Source organism: Molossus molossus, unplaced genomic scaffold (assembly GCF_014108415.1).
Source record: "Molossus molossus isolate mMolMol1 unplaced genomic scaffold, mMolMol1.p scaffold_m16_p_7, whole genome shotgun sequence".
In the NCBI taxonomy this organism is placed as follows: domain Eukaryota; kingdom Metazoa; phylum Chordata; class Mammalia; order Chiroptera; family Molossidae; genus Molossus; species Molossus molossus.
The window spans coordinates 20196919-20219553 of NW_023425401.1; the positions used below are offsets into that span (position 1 = coordinate 20196919).

General features: G+C 41.2%; 1 protein-coding gene across 21 annotated transcripts in view; it reads right to left on the reverse strand.

Annotated features, from left to right (window-relative positions):
- LOC118619779 (histone deacetylase 9) overlaps nucleotides 1-22635 on the reverse strand; it is a 171055-nt gene that overhangs the window by 20524 nt on the left and 127896 nt on the right. For 12 of the 21 annotated variants that reach the window (XM_036246485.1, XM_036246494.1, XM_036246492.1 and 9 more), the window contains 4 exons: nucleotides 15164-15279; nucleotides 4669-4791; nucleotides 1177-1387; nucleotides 510-727 (listed from right to left, as the gene is read on the reverse strand). In XM_036246485.1, the coding sequence (XP_036102378.1) occupies nucleotides 510-727; nucleotides 1177-1387; nucleotides 4669-4791; nucleotides 15164-15279 (668 nt within the window). Of the gene's footprint in view, nucleotides 1-509; nucleotides 728-1176; nucleotides 1388-4668; nucleotides 4792-15163; nucleotides 15280-19676; nucleotides 19806-22635 lie in introns of all 21 variants that reach the window. The other 9 variants (XM_036246481.1, XM_036246479.1, XM_036246477.1 and 6 more) reach the window with 1 other exon arrangement.

The following is a 22635-nucleotide window of genomic DNA, read 5'->3' on the forward strand; positions in this document are numbered from 1 at the left end:
CGCTGTCCACTGCAGCCACCACACGGCTGCCAGGAGGAAGTCACCACAAGTTCCTCAGACACTGTTTTAAACCCTGTTTGCCACGCAGTGGGAAATGCTAAAACGCAACTATACCATGGATACATACAAGTTGCTGGAAAAGACCCTGTTGGCTAACCTTGTCCCTTCTGCCTTTGGAGATGTCAACCCACCACATTCAACTCTGCCTCCAGCCTTTCCTGCAATGGGCATGAGGCTCTGTGCACGTGCCTGTATGTCCTTCTGTATTAATACAGGTGCTCTGTCATAAAACACCTTGCTTAGCTATCATCTCCAAATTGGTGCAAATACCCCGTGGATGCAATGATGGTGGAAATCCTGACATCTGGTGGTGTCCTGGAGCCCCGATAGCAATCCCCTGCTGACTACGACATACACGATCTCCTCCTCCTAAATGAATGCCCAGGTTGGTGAAGGGAACCCCAATTCCCAGTGGCGGTCATGGCACTTGGACTCGGCGAGGGGCTTACTTTGTTCATGTGGATCTGCTGCTGGTACTGCTTCTGCTTCTCCAGGAACTGCTGGTGCTGCTGCTGAATGACCAGCTGAGCCAATGTGCTCTGAGGCAAAGGTGCAGACTGGGTTCGATTCAGGGGTCTGTGACGGGGTAATTTGTGGGTACCTCTAATGCCAGGTGAAATCCTCTCTTTTGTTGCCAAGGGAGACTGAGGATGTAAGGGAACTCCACCTGAAAAAAATAAAAATAAAAATAAATATATATCCATATACACACACACACACACACACGACTTTGTTTAAGAAGAGACAAGAAGCCACAAGAAAACAGATACAGGGGACACATTTTATGAAAAGCAGTGATGCCACCAAGCACGCAGGAGAAAACCAGGTTGGATGCAGTGAAGGCAAAAGTGCAAAGCATTCAACAGGCAGGCGTCTGACCCATGACGCCCCAGTAGTCCACACTGGCATGTGACAGTTAAATAGGGTGAGTGTGTTTGTTTTTCCATGGATCTAGGAATAACGAAGGATAATAGCCTTTCCCACAGTACCAGGTGTTAGGGAGACCTGGGTAAATGGCCAATCTTTGCCAGTGCCTTGAGTTAAAAAGACATCCTGCTGCATCACTGATCAAATAAAAGCCCCAAATGATCCCTACACGGTGCTCTCCTTAATTACCAGCCACAAGAAGCTTTTGCTGTCGCATCTGTTCTTTCAGCAACAAATGCTGCAGGAGAGCCTGGTGGCTGCTGTTGGGCTTCCCCTCCAAAGCGACGTGGGGATGGCTTGACGCCGCCGGGAGGGTGCCCCCATACTGCCCAGGCAGGGGAACGCCTTGCCTCAGCGTCTGGCTCTCACACTTCTGCTTTTCTTTCAGTGAACTAGAAGCCTGTGCGAAGAAATGATAAAGACGTTAATCCTCCTTCACCCACGTGCGTCACTAGGTCTGCACATCATAAGTTGTTTATCCATATCCCCCACACCCCTAAAGAAAAAAAGACCCTCTTACCTATGGCAGGGTAGGGAAAACGGATGACGACATGTCAAACTTACTGAATTCACAAAGGAGACATAAGCATAGAGTTGAAGCATGGAAGACAATTCAGTATTGGGTGTCATTGTACAGAACTTAAAAAAGAGTGTTTACCATTAAACATGATGCTGATTTCAGGCTTCATAATTAGGATGTTTATTTCCAAAATATTTTAATAAACTGATTAAATAAAAAGGTATATTGGAAAAGTAAAATTTTTTCAAATTGCTAAAGTAAGGATACATCGCAGCAATTAAGAAGCTAGAGATTAAATGCTCTGTGATTTTGGAGTCTGAAGCAGAGGGAATAAATTGTCCTTTCTCTACACATCCCTTAATAAGTTCACAGAGCTGCAAGTTTCCAATACTTAATTTTTAAAATAAAATTCTTCAGATAACTCAATGAGAGGTTGTACAAAATATGCAGGCATTTGATTTAAACATGTATTTTATATTAATTCATAACAGATCCCCAAATCTCTAAATATTGAAAATGACACTCCAAATACTTTTGTTTAATAAAATAAACTACAAGTGGAATTATATCAAATAAAAATGCAATTAAGAACTTGAAATGTATGATAACAGTAATAAGGCAATAATAATTATATCATCAATAGTAATAATGAATTATACCAGTCAAAGAGTTTAATGAATGGTGGTCATTTTGGTATTACAAAAGCAGAAGTCTAATACCTCAAAATTATGTGGCATGTTTCTTTTCAAAACTCATGTTTCATCTTTCAAAATTGCTGTGCACCAGGGAAGCAAAGCAATTTTCAGTGATGGTGAAATGAAAGGACAAAGAGGTAAATGGTTTGTCTTAGTCACACAGCAAGTCAGTGCAATGTTTAATCTAGAAGTGAGTCCGTCTCCTGGCCTCTTTTCCTGAAAATCTCCCACTACTCAGTGGGGAAATGGAATTTAAGAGGTCCCATTGCCAAAGCCATGCTAAGCTTGAAAAATTAATTGTGATGGCCTCATCCACACCAAAATGGAAGCAAAGAAAAATGAAACTTCAATCCAAACCGCATTGGTTTATTCATCCAACGGCACCAAATTGTATTACCATCAAAACATTAAATGGTCTGGCTTTAGTGCTTGGTCCTTTGAGAAAGAAATTCTCCCTGACCACATTAAAAGTGGTGTATGTTTGTGTTAGCTGATAGGAGTGACTTCGAGCTTGCAAAGAGGAATGGATATAAAATGCTTATTCATGTGTTACAAGAAGTTTTTCTGTCAGTATTTGCTTACCATCGAAGAGATAGGAAAAACAGGAAGAGAAGAAAAATAAATTTTAATAAGTGAAGATTTGAAAATATCATCCGTGAATATTTATGTTTAGTTTCATCCCTAATCCCCTTTTAATTTTTGCTAGAATCAATTGTTTACAAATGCTTCATGTGGAATTTCAAGAACATAATTTGAATTTGGTTTTTGTAAGCCTTTCTTCTGCAGTCTGCAGATATATAACAGCATCCAAATTTTGCTTTCTCCTCACTGGTATAAGTAATTTTATCAAGTAAGACAACATTCCACTCTATTAAAAATGCCAAATATATAAGGTACATTTTAGACTAATTTTATATTATGTATTGAAACCCAACCATCAAATTTATCATTTAAAAATGCCACTATATCTCTGGCTAGTACTGCTCAGTGGTTAGAGTGTTGGCCCTGTGCACCAGAAGATTTCAGGTTTGATTCCCAGGCAAGGGCATATACCTGGGTTGCAGGTTTGATCCTCAGCCTCTACTGGGGCACATGCAGGAGGCAACCAACAGATGTGTCTCTCACATTGATGTCTCCCTCTCTCTCTCTCTTCCTCCCTCCCTCCCTTCCACTGTCTCCAAAAATCAATGGAAAAAAATATCCATGGGTAAGGATTAACAACAACAAAGATGCCACTACAGGTGTGCTCCTACATGAAGTAGCATACCATAAACAGGGCTAAGATTCTGAAAATAAACGAGTCACAGAATGGTGTACTCTTTACATTTCCCGATCCTGGAATACTATAAAAGATGTGAATTTGACAAGCTGCTCTCAGTGAAAAGATTGTTTCTAAAGACTGGCAAAATTGGTGCCAAGGGCTAGAACAAATTTCTCTTTAAACCCTCTGTATTGCACGCCCTTTGCACAAATACAATTCATTTAATTTTTGCACATTTCATAGATGAATTATTCTAGGTAAAGCTTACAAATCTTTTACAATGACAAAAATGTACACTATTTTAGGGAGTATGTTTAACACAATTACTGCTGTCTTCTGCTAGTTGGACAATTACCTCCAAAAGATCCTATTTCAGTTGTCAGGACTTTTAAAGTAATTTCTTCACTTGAAGTCTCCTGGGAAGAATTTAGTATTGTTTTTAAAGAGGTTTCCCAGATATGTGTTCTTCAGTACGATAGTCAGTAACATAAATTCTCAAAATAAAGTCATTCACAAAAAATAAATTCTATAAACATATGTGCTGTGCTTCAGATAGAAGCCACACCTCTCTTCGCTGGCCTGGGTGGAGTCCAGGTCTGTACTTACTCGCTGTGTGATCCTGGACTTTTATTTATTTATTTACTTATTTCTTTTATCCTCACCGGAGGACAATTTTGCATTTATCTTCAGATAGAGCGGGAGGGAGAGAGGGAGGGAGAAAGAAAAACATCGATGTGAGAGAGACACATCGATTGGCTGACACCCACACGACCCCAACCGGGGCCGGGGATAAACTGCAACCGAGGTACATGCCCTTAGTGGGAACCGAACCCGGGTCTCTCTGGTCCACAGGCCGATGCTCTAACCGCTGAGCCAAACCGGCCAGGGTTAATTTTGGACTTTTAAATGTTACTAGTCTCAGCTTCTTCTTTTGTAAAAATGTGGCTTGTAATCTGTTTCATGGGATGGTGCTTTTATTTTTAAAAGCTATGAAGCATCCTGCAAATGTTAGTTATTCTTTTTATATGTTATTACATAAACCAGTATAATTCTTGAATTTGAAATTAAACTGAACATCTCTGAACAACCCAGTAAACAGAGAAGGCGAGTAGACTCCACCAAGTTTCCCCTCAGCCCACAGGTACGAGAACTGAGTTTCCCTGTGAAAACATCAGCACGCTGCTTCACTATGGTCAACTACTTACACTGAGCTGGGCTGGCACGGCCGGAAGCCCCAAGGTAATATTGGGTAAGGAGGGAGAGGTATAAAGACTTAGCAGGTTCATGGAATCTTCGTGAATTAGAATGCGTTGCTGGGAAACCATTTGCTGTAAAGAAAAGAAAAAGGGGGAAACAAATGAAAGGGGAGTCTCAAAAGATTACAATACCACAAATTTTACTGGGAAATGTTCAGATTTCAGACGATAGGTTTTATATTATCACGTGTCATCAAAACAATTTTAGGGGTTTTGATTATTGATTTTATGATTTCTGTATCCAAATGTTATACGTAAAAATTGAATTAAAATGTTCTTCCCGAAGAAAGGGCTTCCGTGTTCATTTCGCAAAATGCATTTTTATAACTCTAGCTTTCTGGACCAAAATCAGTGTTTTTGTCCTCAATCAGTAAGTACACCAATAAAATTGAGTAGTTCTTATGCGTACATATACTTTTTTGTACCATTATCTCCTTATGAGTTAAACATCATTTTACTGATGGTAAAACTCACACAAGGACATCTTAGATTAAATATCACCATAAAGGACTTCTATAATGACCAATCATATGTTTTCATATAACATCTGTGCATCGACAACTCCGTGTGGTGCTTTTCACATCATCCATATTTAGAAACTAAAGTGAATAACGTGTTATTAATTCCCTGGGCCGCAACAGCCTTCATTTTCACTGAAATACACTGAATGTTTTGGCATCACAGCCCTTTTTCACAACAAATACCCTTTTTTAATACAATACTAAGAGTTCTGTTTTCCCACATGTGGCCTAATATGGTTGCTTGAATTACATTTTCTGTTTAATTCTCGCTTCCCTCCCAGAACTCTTATACAAAAAGAGTTACAAAGGTCTTATTAGACTAAGGAACTCTGGCCTGATATGGTCCCCAAGGGAACAACATCCCTGAAAAAGAATACTCCATGTAACAGTATGACACAGTGACTGCTTTCTTCCCAAACAAAAAGCATATGGGACTCCAATAATAGACCACCTCCAAGAGGGATATTGCACACACGGGCTTTGACTAAAGTAAATATAATAACTTGTCAAGCATGTTTGGGGGAGCTGTAGATTTTCCCCTGGACAAACCTGGGATATCAATTAACTGGGGAAAATATCATGTGCTAATACAATGCAACCTCAGACTGTCACCGAAGAGTGATGCACCACCAAAACACAGGATGTTATTCCAAAACATCACCTCAATCATACGTTTGTTTGGAGATGAGTCATAGCCTTAAGATAATAAAGGCAGGAGGTTAAATGCGAATTTTTCTCATTGCAACTTGAAATTCCAAGCTAACTCTGATTTTTTTTTTTTTGGTCTCTGAAGAACAAGTCAGAAATTTGTGCATGAAAATCAAGAGGTATTAATGATGCTTTTCACATGATGTTGACTTTACAGGTGACCTTTTACAAAGTTGTCTAAAATGCTACCTCATGAAGATGGAGAGGATTTTGTCACTGTAATGTGTGGGGCTGCAATTTCATCTTAGAGCTAATTAGAAACAGTTGCCTATTTGCTCTAATGAAAAAGATGAGCTGCTATTGTGCTTACACTGATATTCTTTTAACATAAATTTCAAGTATAAAATCTATAGCTGAACAAGAACAGAAAGAATGTATGAGGAAGTCAAAACTTTAGCTCACTGACAGCAAGTGATAATTTGTAATAAAAGGATAGTTCATTCACTTATCTGTAGTCACAGAAGAGAAATCAGTGCAGAACCATAAGCACCATAAATGGTATAGAACATTCATGCCAGGCTGTATCTGCTTCCCTCGGCACTGAGACTTGACACGCACTCTGGGGATGACAACCTCACAAAGGAGGTTATCTGTTTCCCAGACAGAGCTTCTGTGCCATCCGCCCCTGGCACCACAGGGCACAAGTATGCCCTCACGTGAGAGAAGTTTTCTTTCAGATGGAATGACGGCCGTGGCTCACTGGTGATTCACACTGAAGGGAAAGAATTTGGGAATTCTCTGACTATGGGATTTCAACCCCTGGAGTTTCATATCAAAACTGAATGTCTCCATTTCCCATGACAGCGTATTGATGTTCAGCTCCTAGCGTGTGCCAAGCCCTGTGCCAGGAGTTCTTGGACGAGAACCTGTTTTTTCAGAGGTACTCTCCGGCTACCATCATGCTCATGTTATAGAGGAAGAAACGGAATGATTTCCCCAAGTCTGGTTCCCAGTGGGGTCAACACTACAACCTTGAAATTGATCCGGTCTATAGGACTTGTCAGGTTCTGCAGCCACCACTGAAGATCAGGGACCAGTAAAGAAGGCTGAAGGAGAGGAAAGATTTAGAGAAGAAGAGGAAGCAAAATTAGGCCATGAGGCTTATGGGAACGAATAAAAGTGTCCCGCTGACCTGGGCATGAGAAGAAAGCAAAGACATGGAGACCTTACAGATGTGAGATCTTTAAGTCGTGGAGTCAATTCCTAAGGAAGCAAGCTAAGCTGAGTGGCCCAAGCTAACTAGGTAGAGCTGGTACTTCCCAGTTCTTCCCACAGAGATGGTGAACCTCAGGGACTAGATGCTACTTAATTTATTTCCTTTGACTACAGATAAGGAAATGAGCAGAGCATTTATGTTGACTTCCAATGGCTCTGATCACACACGACTTGACAGACCTGAATAACGCGTTCCCCAAATTATCTTCGTTAAATATAACTTCCCTTATTTTGGCTTTTTGATGGGAGCAGTCTATCTGTTCCAGGTTACTGTTTCTTAGTAAGGACCTGGAGCTATATTCTACACGACTCAGACGCAGACTGAAAGCCAGAGAAACAGGTGGTGAGAGGCACCGCTTCGCTCAAACGATGAGGGGCCCTGCCCAGCATCCTTGCGAGGCTGGACGGCGACCCCCGCTTAGCACTGTGGTGGGCTCCCAAGTATTTTCAGGCCAAACCAGGATTTTTCCAGGAAGCAGTTTTGAAACGGATCCAGCCTTTAAATCAGTGCTGTGCGAAGAAGTCATTTCACATCTTAAAATGTGAGGACTTTGGTTTTAACCTAAAAAAAAAAATTCCCAGAACCAGACACCATTGCTGCAGTGAGATCAAAAGGAACAATTAAATATATAAATGGGTATCACTCGACATTCACAGTGCAATTAATGAATAACATGTAAGTCAGAGGAACAGTGTGGAATAGCAAGTGGGCGTGCAAAGATGTCCTGTGCCACTGAAGTCCACGTGCTATTCGGTTGCACAGAGAAGTGGAGAATGAGTTCTAATGACCGGGAATCATGACTACAGCTGGAGTAGAGTTAAAAATGGAGTGGCACAGAGCAGGGTGTTGATTTTAAACCAGGCTTTGATGGGTAACTAGCATTTCACCAGAAAGAGCATGATCTTGAGAACAGGGATATGACTCAGCCAGGTGTCGGGGCAGGGGAGGTCTCCTCACATCTTAATAATGATCTTCAAAATGTAATTACTTTTCTCACCATCACGGTCATTGGAAGCCTACGTTATGGATAATACCTGCAATCCACATCAATAAAATACACGTAGACAGAGAAATTCTATGTCTCTCAATAGACGTATTTATTTTGCCAGTGAAATCAACAAGCTATTAGCTTCAATCAAAAGATTCCAAATCTCTTACAAAATGGACACTAGGAAAAAAAACTAGACAAATGGACAATGTCAAATGTTACTGGGATTTAGAAAGGTAAAAACCATCACACATTGCTGGTGGGACTGTAGACTGGTATAGCCATTCTGGCAAACAGCTCGACACTATAAGTCAAAATAATTAAACTGCACAACATGACTGATTGATTTGTTTTCTGTTGGGAATTCATCTTCAAAAAATTCTCTTACTAAGGTTGCAGGGGGATGTCCATGGGTCATCCAACTGGAAAAGAGGTAGACAAAAATGAAGCAGTATCCACCCTGGGTTTTCTGGTGACTAAAAGCAAACTATTAAGTATTGCATCCATAATGACATGGCTGGATCTAAAAACACATACTTAGTGTGTTTCCATAAGAAATGGAATGAGATTGATCACACCATGCCACTGATACCCTCTAAAATGCATGCACACAAAGCAAAAAATACATATGACGTCAAAACCTATGCAAACAACAATACAGGAGAGAATGATTGCCCGTGGGGGCAAGGAAAATAGGAGTGGGTGAGGAAGGACAGCTAGACTGAGGGCCCAGGCCCCTTTTCATCCCTGCTCGGTACAGAAACAGGCTTGCAAGGAAAACCACTGAGATAAACCAGGATCAGTCCTATCCAGCTGAGCCAGGCACCCTGACCAAAAAGTGACCTTTAGCCAACTATAATGCCATTATATCATTAGTATTGCAAACAGACCCATACCCGTTCTAAGGACAAAATCTCCTATCTCTTTGGGAAGATGGTGACTCACCTGCTCCACCTCAGCTCCACTCAAACCCACCCTCTTAGGAGTCCTTCTCCACTAGCCCAAAATATAAGCCCTATCCCTGGACCCTTCTGCAGGACTCCCTTCTCCAGCCCACCAGCACTCTCCAACGGAGTGCGTACTTTCACTTTAATAAACCTCTGTGCTTCACTGAATCTTTCTGTCTTGCTATTTGAGTTCTTTCTCGAGCGGAGACAAGAACCTGGACAGTGCCACTGGGTTGAGGCCTCCCTGTGAGAGGAAAAAGATAGAGGAAGGAAAGAAGGGAGGGATGCAAAGAGGGATACCTTTCTCTCTCAAGAAGGCAAAGAAGTCAACAGATGACCCTTGACAATACTAGTTATATACATAAACACCCACTTTTTAAGAAGCTCATAGAAGAAGTCTATGTAGAAATTTCAGTGTACTGCATGTTCAAAGTTACCTACAATATGCATGAGCATTAGAAAAGGAACTTTGTGAGAAGAAGTCAGGACTAGTGAAAAGAAGGGTGATCTGGGCATTTGCATTTAAGCTCTGCCGCTGATGGGCTTTGAACTCTGGGCAGCTGCCCACCTGCCCTGGACATCGGAGCCTGCATCCTAAGACTGAAGATCTCTGACTAGTTCTCGTAGATAATGTCGGCGTCTGTTAGAGCAGCATCCAGAAAGATGTATGTTTTGCCTTTAAAAGGTCCGAATGCCCAAATCTAGACTATCTAAAAAGAAAAGATCATGTTAAAAACAAACACATCTCCTAATCTTTTAATGTTTGTCTATGGCTTTCACACTAATTTTCAAGATAGTATTTATTTTCCACTTGCCTTTCAGACAGCTGATAGAAAATTAGCATCCATGTGTTGAAGAAATTTTTAGGCAGTAAAAATCTCTGCGTTTTTATTTTTATGGAACACCCAAGAATGTATTACTATAAAATGGTTTGGAGACCAAAAAAAAAAAATCATTTAACAAGACTTCCTTTGCATTTAAAAGGCATTGATGTTTTGTTAGAAAGGTCTTGCTTTACAATATTGACTCATGTTATTCCCAGTAAAATGATTTCTTTGTCATAGCAACCTCTTTTCCCCTGGGGGAGAAAGCCGTTTTTTATTTGCTACCCTCTAAAAGCCTGGCCCTACACCCACTCAGAGGGGAGCATAACATTGACAACAAATGTCACAACAACTATTACGAAACAATAGGCAGATGAGTCATGAGAGACTGGGGCAAGACAGTGACATTTCCGACGATTTTCGAGTACTTAACCTTATTATTAGAATTCTTTTTAAAAATCATTTGTATCTGCTGGAAAAAATTGTTTAAAAATAGCAGAGCAGAGCCAGCCACTATGTGCAACTAGAAATAAGCAGCTGCTTGGCCTTAGAACAGCTATCAAATAAATCCATGAATCTAAAATTATGGTGCTGATATTCACGGAAGTGTATTTGAACCCACAAGCCCACAGTATTAACAATAAAGAAACAAGATAGGTAAAGACATCGCCGACGGGAGCTGGCAAGAGGAACCACCTAGCTTTCAAGCTCCCCAACCACATTTTCAGATGAGGAAAGGAAGTAGCTCTGACCATCTGAGTTTGGGACGGAGCATATGTAAGACACAGAAGAAGTGGAACAGAAGGGGTCCGAGCAGATGGAGACTCCTTCGCACAGGAGATCTGCTGGCTCCAAGACAAACATGCTAATGAGTTTTCCCTAATAGGAGTCCGAAGTGACAACAACAGAAAAGGGACCTGCTTCACGCTTCCAACTGACCACCCAGCTCACAGACACTCCTTTCTCCCAACAAAGCTGGGCGGGAAGGTATCACCATCTCTCACTAGACCTGAGGTCCAGGCAAGGGTTTAACAGTGACAACCAAGATGGTTGTGGAGCCAAGCGGCCTGGAAGCCTTCTGAGCGGGAGACCCATACATTGTACTGGCTGGGCTGTTTCCTTGGCCGGGACCAATGAGTCAATTCTCCTCCCGCTCATGTCTTCACCTTTCTCTGAATTATGCAGGACACGTGAAGTACAGGCTAGAACACGTTCTTTTCGCCTGGGCCTCGAGATCAGCCCGCCAAACAGACAGACTTTCCTCTTTCCCAAGGGGCAGCAGGGAGTAGAACCCTTTTCCTTTACATGGGATCTAAAACCATCAGGTGACATTTTCCTCCTCACAGGTCACAGAATAACAAACTCATGCACGTGTGCACTGTTACATTCTTTCAAAATAAAAAGACTTGGAAGAACAAGCCTATTTTGTAAACTGCGAATTCACTTGGTCCTTGAACGTGTAGTTGATGATGCTCATTTTCCATACCCCGCCCCCCAATATCGGTTGATAGGAAATTGTATGCTATTAGTCATCTAAGATGTCTCTAAAATCATACTAAATTCGAAATGACTGTTAATCAAGAGCGGACTGGAAAGATGTTGTTCCTCTTTTCTGCAGGTTAAGTGGGAGCCCTTAGAGTTGCAGAGCGAGGCTAGCACTGGCTGACGCTCCCGTTCGACTTGGGCCACTTGCTCACCGCCCGGTATAAATTACGCTGGAAGCCCCTGCAAATGCCATGCAGCAGAAGCCACATGTTAGCCATCAGGGCGGAATTTTTTGTTCTGGGCCACGGAGAGGCTACTCATCAGTGCATAAAGGTCTGCCCACCTGGCCTCTCGGTTCATAGTTCAGGCACACAATTAATTCATTATGAGCTAAGTCCCTGCTCGCTTTTGAACTAGCCTTTCCAGCTCTGGAGGTGAATGTCCCGGCACTGACCTGAAGAAATACCTCCACTCTTTCAAACTCCATTAAATCACATTTCCTTCTGGGTTTTTTTTTTTTTTTTGGTGTTTTTGTTTTTGTTATTTTTTTTTTTTAAATGGTGGGGGTGGGAGGACAGTTCCTAGTGACAGAATATGTTCAACAAGCAGCTGAAATTCCAGGGCATCTAAGCAAATATCTGTGACAGTAAACCTTTGAGGGATATAAAACAGATTAAAATAATATAAGCAAATTCCTTTCATTTACATTCTCCACTGTATATATTTTGAAATGTAACGATAGGATCTTTTCAAGTTACAATGTGGGACACTGATCACGAAAAGCTTGAAGTAAAGAAAAAAATCTCACCTTCTCCATTTATTTACAATCTCATGAATTTGTAATATTTCTTGTTTGTTCCTTTATGTGGTACTAAGTACTGTGCACATATACATGTATTTAAAATGAATGAATATATGTATCTTCCTCTTTAGTAACAATATCACTACCCCCTCCCTCCTGAGAGGTAACCACCATGCTAAAAGTTGTATTCATCACTCCCTTGCCGTTTTAAAATATACTTTTACTACATATGGTTTCCCGATCAAAATACCATGCTGCTGTTTCTGAACCTATAAAATACCGTCATGCTGTAAAGTGGTCCTCTGCACCTTTCTGCACTAACGTGAATATCTAAGAATCACACACGCTGCCGAATGTAGTTTAGTGTGTCATTTAGTTTATGTGTCGTTTTCGTTTCTCAAGGGTACAAAATTCATCCAGAACCAAACCCTTTGGAACCCTTCAGCATTCCTGCTGTTACCGAGAATCGCGTTCTTTAAAAGGAGAACAAATGGAAATCTAAACTTCTTAGGAAATAATTGTTACCAAGTTGTTCTTTTCCTGCAAACTGACTACAGGGTGTCAGAAAACTGAGCATTACTGGAGATATAACTGCACTAACAAATGTAATGCCTATAGCCAATAGTCCAAGAATCCCTCTTATACCTATGGTCACAAATGTACATGAGATATTGCCCCAGCCGGTGTGGCTCAGTGGTTGAGCATTGACCCATGAACCAAAAGGTGGCCAGTTCAATTCTGGTCAGGGCACATGTCCAGGCTGTGGGCCTGATCCCCAGTGGGGGGCATGCAGGAGGTGGCTGACCTATATTCTTTCTCGTCGATGTTTCTCTCTCTCCCTCTCCCTCTCCATCTCTCTCTCCCTCTAAAGTCAATAAAGACAAAATAGCCCAGATGGTGTGGCTCAGTGGTTGAGTACTGACCCATGCACCAAGAGGTCGCTGGTTTGATTCCAGGTCAGGGCACATGCTCAGGTTGTGGGCCCAATCCCCAGTGCAGGGCATGCAGGAGGCAGCCAATTGATGTTCTCTCTCATCGATGTTTCTCTCTCTCTCTCTCTAAAGATCAACAAAGAAAAAATTTAAGAAGAAAAAAAATACATATATACAGGATATATTAATTCCACCAGGCATTACATTTTAAGAAAGATAACAAAAGAAAGTAAGAGGGGCAACAGTGTGGAAAGAAACAAGAAACTAATGAAGGATCTAGAGGTAATGTAGAGGCCAGAATTGTTATTCTTCAAATAGCTAAATGATGCTAATTGTAAGTGAGAGAGCATCTATCTTAGGGAAATTTTTGAAATCTAGAAAAAAAGGTATATTTCCCTAGAGAGGATTTATATTTGCTTTCTCCAGAAACTGAGAAGAACTACAAATCTGGAGCTCTTGAAACCAAATGAACAGTTCAGGGTTCTGTAAATGCGGGCTACAGCTCCCCACAAAGACTAGCTTCTGGTGACAACCTCTACGGGAAAGATTCCACCGCGATGGGCCCATCAGGTGGCCTCTGGGGGTGAGGGTGTCAGCGTAGCAGAGATATGGGCCTCTGGGGTCCCGGCTTCAGTTTTGGAGGGTCCCCTATTAGATTATCCTCCTTGGTCAGACTGGCCTTTGCTTTCCATCTCCTGAGTTTGGTGAGGCCCTAAAAACCCAAACCCAAGTACGCAGCTGTCCTCCGGGGAACACGGAGCTCAGTGGTTTGCTGCTCACGGATCAGCTCTGGGTTTCCGTCTTCAGTTCTATTTTGGCCTAATAATTTAAAAATGTGTAATTTATTATACATGTGTGTATATATTTATGTGTGTGTCTAAATTACAGAGACACAGACTGTGGCACAAGGTACAGAAGACATCTCTATCAGTCGCGCGCACTGTCCCAAATCCACAGCGCTGTCTCGGGAGACAGCGAAGTGAGCGCCCTGTAAGGAGAAATGTTCTAGTAGAGGTTTGATAATTGCCTATCAGGAAAGCTACATGGGTGATCCAAGAATCAGAGATTTGGGCAGTCTGTTTCAGCCCCAAGGTACCGTGACTCTATAAAATACAAGGGGAGAGCGTGTCACAGTTATTTATGAGAGTTTCGCACCAGCTGTCCCTGCAAAGAGGCATTATAATGACAGAAAAGAAATCGTGAGAATTTCAGTCAATTGATGGTGACTTCAACATAGCTGATTCTAGAAGAGTAGCTATTTCCAGCCTGTTGCCTTTGCTTAGCCCAATACAGAAACTACACAGACCAATTCTTGCTGACTCCTAACTTACTTTCCTCTATTCTTATATCACTGGCTTCAATAAGTCATGCACTCAAAAACAAATGTTGATGAACTTGACTGTGTTCAATGAGAAAAAAAAAAGGTCATTGTTCAGAAAAAAAAGATCAAAAAAGAATTGGTTGCTTAAGACCAATTCCCTTTAATATTTCATTCGGAGTCCATATCTTACTCATCTCTATATCCCCTTTGCCCGGCAAAATGACTGGCACATAGTAAGTCCTCAATAAATGTCTGCTCAGTGGAGTACACTGTTCCTCAACTATAACGCGCCAGTTCTTTTCTCATTACTTTTAGGTCAAATGAATAAAACTTACCTTGCTACACTGTTCTTCTGGGAGGTTTGCATGAGGTTGTTTCTATACTTATTGGTAGGTCTACTCCCATCAGAGTAACCAGGAACCCAGCAGAAGGACCACTGAGCTGCACAACTTGGACCACATGTACTCAGCATCATTGAGTGTTTGTGTACTTTTTGAGGATCACATTTCATTATTTTCAAATGTGACTGTCATCCAAACTTTGTAAATAAGGTCAAGTTTACGCAATTCCACACATTTTAAATGTATGAGAAAAATCACTACGAACAGGTGGTTTTAAACTTCAGAAATCTCCCTTTACTTTAGGAGGTTCATCAGGGAAGATCTAACTTTTGAAAGAACCAAAGTAATATGGGTCTTACCTCAGCATGAGGAGTCGGTGGCAAAACCGAAGGCTCATTTTCAGTAACATTTCCAGTTGGCCCATTGTTTGGTGAACTGGGACCAGACCCTGGTGAATTGCTACTGAGGGAGGACTCTGAAAAACACCGGGAAGTACACATTTATTCATGAAAAACAGAAGAACTAAACTTTAGCTCTACTCTAAGTATACACAGTTATACTCTAGTTATACACAGCACTGCACATTGTTTTTACCCCCTAACTGAAGGACAAGCATCATTTCCATAAATAAAATTTTAAAAACGGTGAAAAATTTGGGAACGTTTTACCTACGTTTGTGGCCTTATCCCTTTTCTCTTTCTTTGTCAAAATTGCTTAATATCGTGACACCCACTATCATCTTCAGGCAGAAGACTCTCATGACAGTTATATTTCTTGCCTTTACCTCTCCTAAAGTCCAGTCTGAATCCCTGTGGGATGCTGGACATTTTGAATCTCTCTTTATATGTGTGAATCAAACTCACTACATTCCAGTATGAAATACACTTCATACTTCTCTCCACTTCTCACGACCCTTAGAGTCATTCTCAGTTCCTCCTTTAACCCAAATCGAATCGGTTACCAGCTCAGTTCATTTTGTTCTTTACTTTCTCTCTCATCTACTCCTGCTACAATCGTTTCAGTTTAAGCCCTCAACCCTCCCTATTCTCTCGGGGACTCCAGCAACGTCCTCCTAATATTTCGGAGCTGCTACAGTAGTCTCTTCCAACTTTCCTCCAAACGGCCGCCAGTCAGATGGGTCAAAGGGAGAAGAGGTTCCCCAGGTGCCTGTCCGCCGGTCAAGGTCTGAGGCTGGGAACGGTTGAAAAGTTTACTTGGAGAAGACTGGAACTGTGCCCCAGGGAAGACAAAGATCGTCCGAGCTTATAAAGGCAAAAACCACAAGCTGGAACCAAAGAAATGATTGAAACATTTCCCGCTGGCTACTGAACACGGTGGGGCCCTGGTTCAAAAAGGTTTGGTCAGGTCCAGATGATGAAACTCTAAGGTAAGAGAGAGGGGTGTAAGTTCCAGAATGTGCTTCCAAAGGCACATGGAAGTCCAAAGTCTAAGCCTCGCTCAGGGCAGACATGTGTAAGTGTGACCTTCCTCATGACCTTCAGATTCCATTTCAGGCTCCTCTGCTAGTACTACTGCATCTGAACTATCTCCGTTCACATTCCTCTGCTTCACACTGGAGCCGGCCACGATTTCCTGTTGTCATCCTTCCAGTGCTCTGCGCTCAAATTTCAGTCACGTGCCCCGAGCTAAGAACCACTTCCTCATCCAATGCTCTGATCCACCTTCTCCTCCTCTGTCTCACTCCTCCTCTGATCCTGCCTCTAAGACCCAGCCGGGCTCAGGCGCCATCTGTCCTCCAGGGAACGAGGCTCCCAATTTGCAGGCAGCATCTGCTTGCCCGCCCTGGGACCACCTCTAAATTTCAACGCTCTGTTATAAAGATTTCTCCACTCAGAATTGGCAGGCCAATGGACAGAATGGGCTGGATGACAGAATTCTGATCCTGCCACCTACTCACTGTAGGATTTCATCAAGTCTTGGGTATCATAATTTTTTTTTAAGACTAATTTATTGATTTTTAGAGAGAAGAGACAGGAGAAGAGAGAAACATCTATGTGAGAGCATAGCATCAATTGGCCGCCTCCTGCATGCCCCCCACTGGGGATAGAGCCCACAACCTGGGCATGTGCCCTTTCTGGGAATCAAACCAGCGAGCCCTCAGTGCACAGGAGGAAGTCCAAACAATTGAAGCACACAGGCCAGGGCTATCATAAAATTCTTAAACACATCTTGCTCACTACCCTCTTGCCTATGTATCTTACATGCATTCTGATTAATCGGATTTTTAACTTTGCCTCTTTCTTGGTTAGTTTGTTTTTAAAGAAGAAAATGCACATTTAAAAAATTCCTCCTACGAGCTTCTTCTTCCCTGGGCTCCGAAACTCTTGTCTTTCCTGTATGTCTAAGTACTCATTTTTTCTTGATGTCTCATTTCTATATCCTGTCTTTAAAGAACAACAAGAACTATTGCCTTAAATATCCTGTCTTATCAATTTAAAAGGGTATGATTTATATTATCATATGTGACATTCAGACAGAATGATTTCCTTATGCAGAAATCACTGTGATAAGCACTAGAACTCAAGGCAAACAAATATTGGAACAGGATTCTCCAACTTCCCGTTGGACAGGGTCTGGGAGGAGAAGTAGCAACAGATTTTCTGGGAACACTGAGAGAAACATCTCAGAGAAGACATCGTAACTGGAGCCTGACCAAGAGCAGTTCAGGAAGTGGGGACAATGGAGGAGGGGAGTGGGGATGAGAGGGCACCGTGGGCTACGCTGAGACTCAGAGTGGAAACATAACGTGGCCTTGGTGGGGAGATGGGCAGAAAGCTGGAATTGAGAAAAGAGGCTGGCGGGTGGTTCTCGTGCCAACTGCCAGGAAGAGAGAGGTGGCACGGATGTGGAACCGCAGACACAGAGCCTATGGAAGAAGATCCAGGGCGAGAGCAGGAAAGAAAAGCAACCTGACTGCTGTGACGCTCCAATGGGCTCCGACTAGACTGCAAAATAATCAGCACTGAGATCCACACAGCTCATCCAGACGACAGGAGAGCCGGCAGAGGAGGACCAGAGGACGGTGAAGGAAGCCGTGCGTCCTGTGCTCGAATTCTCCAAACACAGGTAGAGCAAATACCACAAGCCAGTGAAAGACATCTACGAAGCCTCGTGTCCCACTCACTGACGCTTCTCTCTCAATAAAACACCGTCTCCTCGGAGGAGAGGGGGAGTCGCTCCCTCATGGAATTAAGAAGAGAAAAACATGACATTCCAAAAGTAAATAAACTTGAGTAAAACTCTAGCAAATGATGGTAACCCTTATACACGAGAATCAATCCTAACTCCGACAGGTATTAAGCTAAATTTCACTGCAACTTGTTAAGAAAGAAAATGTGACTATGGAAAAAAGTTATGATCAGGAAAAGAGAATAATAGGTAGAAAAAAATGGGGGCATAAATAAATACACCCTTAGATAATAAAATTCTAAAGCAAAAAAAAAAAAAAGGTAATAAAACAATTTATATGGTTTTCTATCTACTTCAAATTTTTCCGTTTTGGGGGAGCTTACTCTCTCCTGTTAGAAAAATCACCTATATCTATTTATATTAGACAATTGATATATTATGAAAATATATGTATAATTTTTACTTGAAAAAAATCTATTAACTCTGAATTTAGAATTCAATTGGTCTAAATTAGTGATTGTATTTGATATTGTAAAATAAATATAACTCTGATAAAATACTTTCCTTTATTTATTTCATATATGCTATCTCTCAAGGAAAATTTTTCCCACTAATAGTTTCCTTCACATACACATTTTAATCTGTCAAAATTGAATAGGAGACTAAACTTTTCCCCTCTAAATAACCTGTCAAAGTAATAAGTTGCATTAGTACTCTGTACTTCCACAATCCTCTATGTATTTTCTCCCCAAACTAGACACCGTCATTGCCAAAGGAGACAGAGAAAAAATACTTTTAAAAAATCTGCTAAGGAAAAGATCTGATCTTGGAGAAATAACATGTCAACTGACTACATTGGTGTAAACACAGTTTTCCTTAAGAATGGAGAAAAATAGTTGTAGATGACCACTTCTTTATTGATGCAACCAAAGGACCAGCCACAACACATAGCTCTAAGTAGGCACTCAATAAACAGCAGTCGCTATTATTGTTTTGGCTAGCCTTTTTGGTTCTTGTATCCCTAGGTCTTCTCCAATTTCAGGCCAGGTACGACTGGGACTAGGGGACTTTGTAAGACATCAGGTTGAATTTCCTAACCTGTTCACCCCACTACTAGCCGGGCAGCTAAAAAAATAAGAACTCTTCCATTTGAGACTAGTAAAAATGACAGATTCTTCCCTTCATAAAAGGCAATATATCCCCCTCCTGCCATAAGTCCCAGCTCACTAGTAAACACATAAAGTCATTTATGAGTTCTGTAAATTTGTTGAAAAGTCAAGGTTTGCTGTTCCACGTAGTTTAATTTTCCCAGATGTATTTCGTACATTCATGTCTGAGCATGGGGGGGAAGTGTTCTTCTTGGACCTCCCTCTGCTCATTTCTCATCAAATTTCATTAAAAGTTATATTCTCCTGGTTGGCATTCCCCAAATGGACTGCCTGTTTCTGAACAGATTACGGTGAGCTTTGGCTTCCCCGGTCGCGCCGAGATTGACACATATTTCTGTTTTTCATTCATTTCCTGTTTAACACAGTTGGAGAATGTACGGCAAGGTTTACGGAACTACTTGTGAGCTTGCAATATAATCTGCTTTCAAGAAATGTTTCTCCTCAAAATAACTTTTAATATGCAACAGGCATATTTATTCTAAACTCTTTTTTTTTCTTCATTCCTGCTACCAGCATTTTCGTTTTAGCGTGTGTCTGCCCAGTCCTCAATTACCTGTCACCTCAAACATTCGCTTCTTGAATGAAGTGACATTTCCATCCTTCCGCCTGAGTAAGGGGCTGCTTCTCCTCTCTGCCACTTTCTGTTTTAACCTGGAGCGCACCTTCAGGTTGGGCTCAGAGGCTGGGGGTTGAGACAAAGAAAATAGATAAAAATTAAAAATAGAGAGCCAACTGCTCCTGTGTATAAAAAGTGGCTCGCCCTTTTTTTGGTCCCTTCTCATCTCAAATTGAAACCCGAAGCATGTAAATAAGGCATTGACCTCAAATCAAACAGACAAATATTACTGTAATTATTTTTATGAAATGTGTGAAATGCTTTTATACGTCTCTCAATGTACAGTGAAAAAGGAGTTAAACATGTGTTTTCTACTGATTTTATCTAACAGAATTGGACTGTTAATGGGAAATTCAATCACTAAATAAGTTTGGGTCAGAGTAAGATTTATGATCCTTCATTCTCAGCCCTTTTCATTTTCTCCAGGGTGAAACTCAATAACCACAAAATCTGTACCCTAATGTGATTTGAGGGACTCTGGCCTGACTTCTGGTAATGAGAAGACACCTCGGTAGCATATAATTTATGTCTAATTCCGACTTCTATAATATTTCTTTGCCAGTAGTTTCTAACCTACAATCCTGGGAAAATATACTCAGCATAAAAGCACTCAACCAAGAAGAATCATTTTGAATAAAACTTCCTGTACATTGAGTATACACTGAACTAGAAAGAGGAGTGGCCATTAAAGTTAAAAAGTTAGGAGTTAGGTTATATGTTCCAATATACAAATGCATATTATTCATATATATGTTGCTATTTCTTCGGCTAAACTATTCTAAATACTGACACTTTATAATCAGTCATTATTTATTAGGTTTCTAAGTAATTATATTTTAGAAGAATGGAAATATTGTATCGAATTTCTGTGTAGTAGAAATCAGTGACGATGATGGTGGTGGTGATGATTATGAAGAAGACATTCCTGATGATAGCTAACTTTTACATAGTGATTTCTAGCTTATATAATCTATATAACATTTATACAGTGATTCTTATGTTCCACTGATTTATATAGTGTTAACTAACATTTACATAGTGATTTCTGACGATAGCTAAATTTATATAGTGATTTCCATGACTGTTCAAATGTGTCAATATTACCTTGTTTAACCATAAAAAAATCCACATGGCACAGACTCTATTTATACCTTGATTAAACAGCAATGAGAAACTAAAACACAGAGAGGGTAAGTAACTTGCCCAAGGTCACACAGGTAAACTGGGATGAAGCTGGGATCTGTAATCAGTTAGTGTGGCTCAAGTCCAGCCTTCAAAATACTGAAAATAACTGCCACCCCCACATGTGGCTATCATAAAAATAAGTCATTAAACTTTTTCCAAATTACCGATAATCATCTATATCAGACACAATGTTATAATTTAGTTAGATTTTTTTGTTCTGTGAAAATTCTTTCTTCGAAGGGATTTTTTATTTTTCCGGACTACAAAAAGTTATCACAAGCAGAACTTAAGTTTTTATTTATCTCTTTATTTATTTTGCTTTTGGACTTCAAATACCTCTACTGAAGTTATTCTCTTGCCCCCCTCCCCCACAGCTTCTCCTTAGGCTGAGAACCCTTGCTTTCTTGGAACGGGCTAGATGCAATAAGGATTTGAAAGTCTTCAGTTACAAAAGATAAAACAATTTATTTTTTGTATTCCATAATCGATTTTATGCCTACAAATATGAAAAAAGTAAGAAATGAAGTCCTAAAAATATTGTACCAGGAGAAAATGGGGAGAGGGCAGAAATCAGGATGGAGAACAACAGCTCAGTGACCACCCCCTGAAATGTGTCTCTTCCCGGGCCTCCTACTTTGAGGCAAAAAAGGTAAAGAGTTTAGGGGAAGGATTACGGTTCTTGCCAGGCCTTCCAGGACCTCAACCCAATTTATCTTAGCAGAGAAGCCTGAATCTGAATTACTAGCATCCAACTCACCCAGGATTAAAGACAGAAAATGGGACTGTATTAATTTACTTACACTTTTTTCTGTATATATTTATTTCAAAATTGCCCTAGTCACACCAATGTTGTCTCTGAAAAGCTATAACTAATAGATATATTCATCTAAAACCTAGAAAGAAAAAAATGAGCAATCCCTAACGAGATGGGTATCTGTTGTCACCTGCTTATAACCCTAGGACAGAAATCCGATTCTGAGACTTGGATTTGGCATGATTTCCCGACGAACCCTAACGGATTAAACTACAGGCTGCGTGTCCAGTGGGAGTCAATCAGTTGGTTAAGCACTTGAAAAGGGGGAGCAGAAAAGGCACCGTGTGTAGCGGGGACGCGTGTGGGACTGAGCCCACATGACACCATGTCCCAGCTGTGGGGGTCCCAGCGCTTTCTGAGCCTGACGCCCCATTGTGAAACCCAAAGTCTAACACCTTCCTTCTTTCCCAGGGCCTGGCCACCGATCAGACACCTGAGAATAACTGTGAAGACCTGGGTGAACGCGAAAGGGAAGGAAAGGTTTGCAGAATTTCTATTACTGCCCCAACTCCGAGTCCCAGGCCAGTCCTGCTCCCTCTCCTAACACACTGCATGAGCCGGGGCGAAGTGTCCGACACCAAGACAGTGTGCCAGCAGCTTGGGAAAACAGCCAATGCCGTTTAAACATGCTACGTGAAACCTAGAGTTCTGTAAGCTTTGCAGGTCGGCAGGTACCTTTCATTCCTACCTCGGTCTGTTTGAGAATGGGCTGAATAGACAGCTCTTAAATTTCTTTCCAGGGTCAACATAAAAAGAAGGAGCTCCGGATTAGGAATGAGAACTGGGTTCTGTTGTATCTGCCAGCTACGAAAATCAATCACCTTGAGGCCTTTGTAGAGCACATCAGTAGATGTGCGTTGAAATGTCTGCTCCACGCACTAGCTATTTGACTTTGAA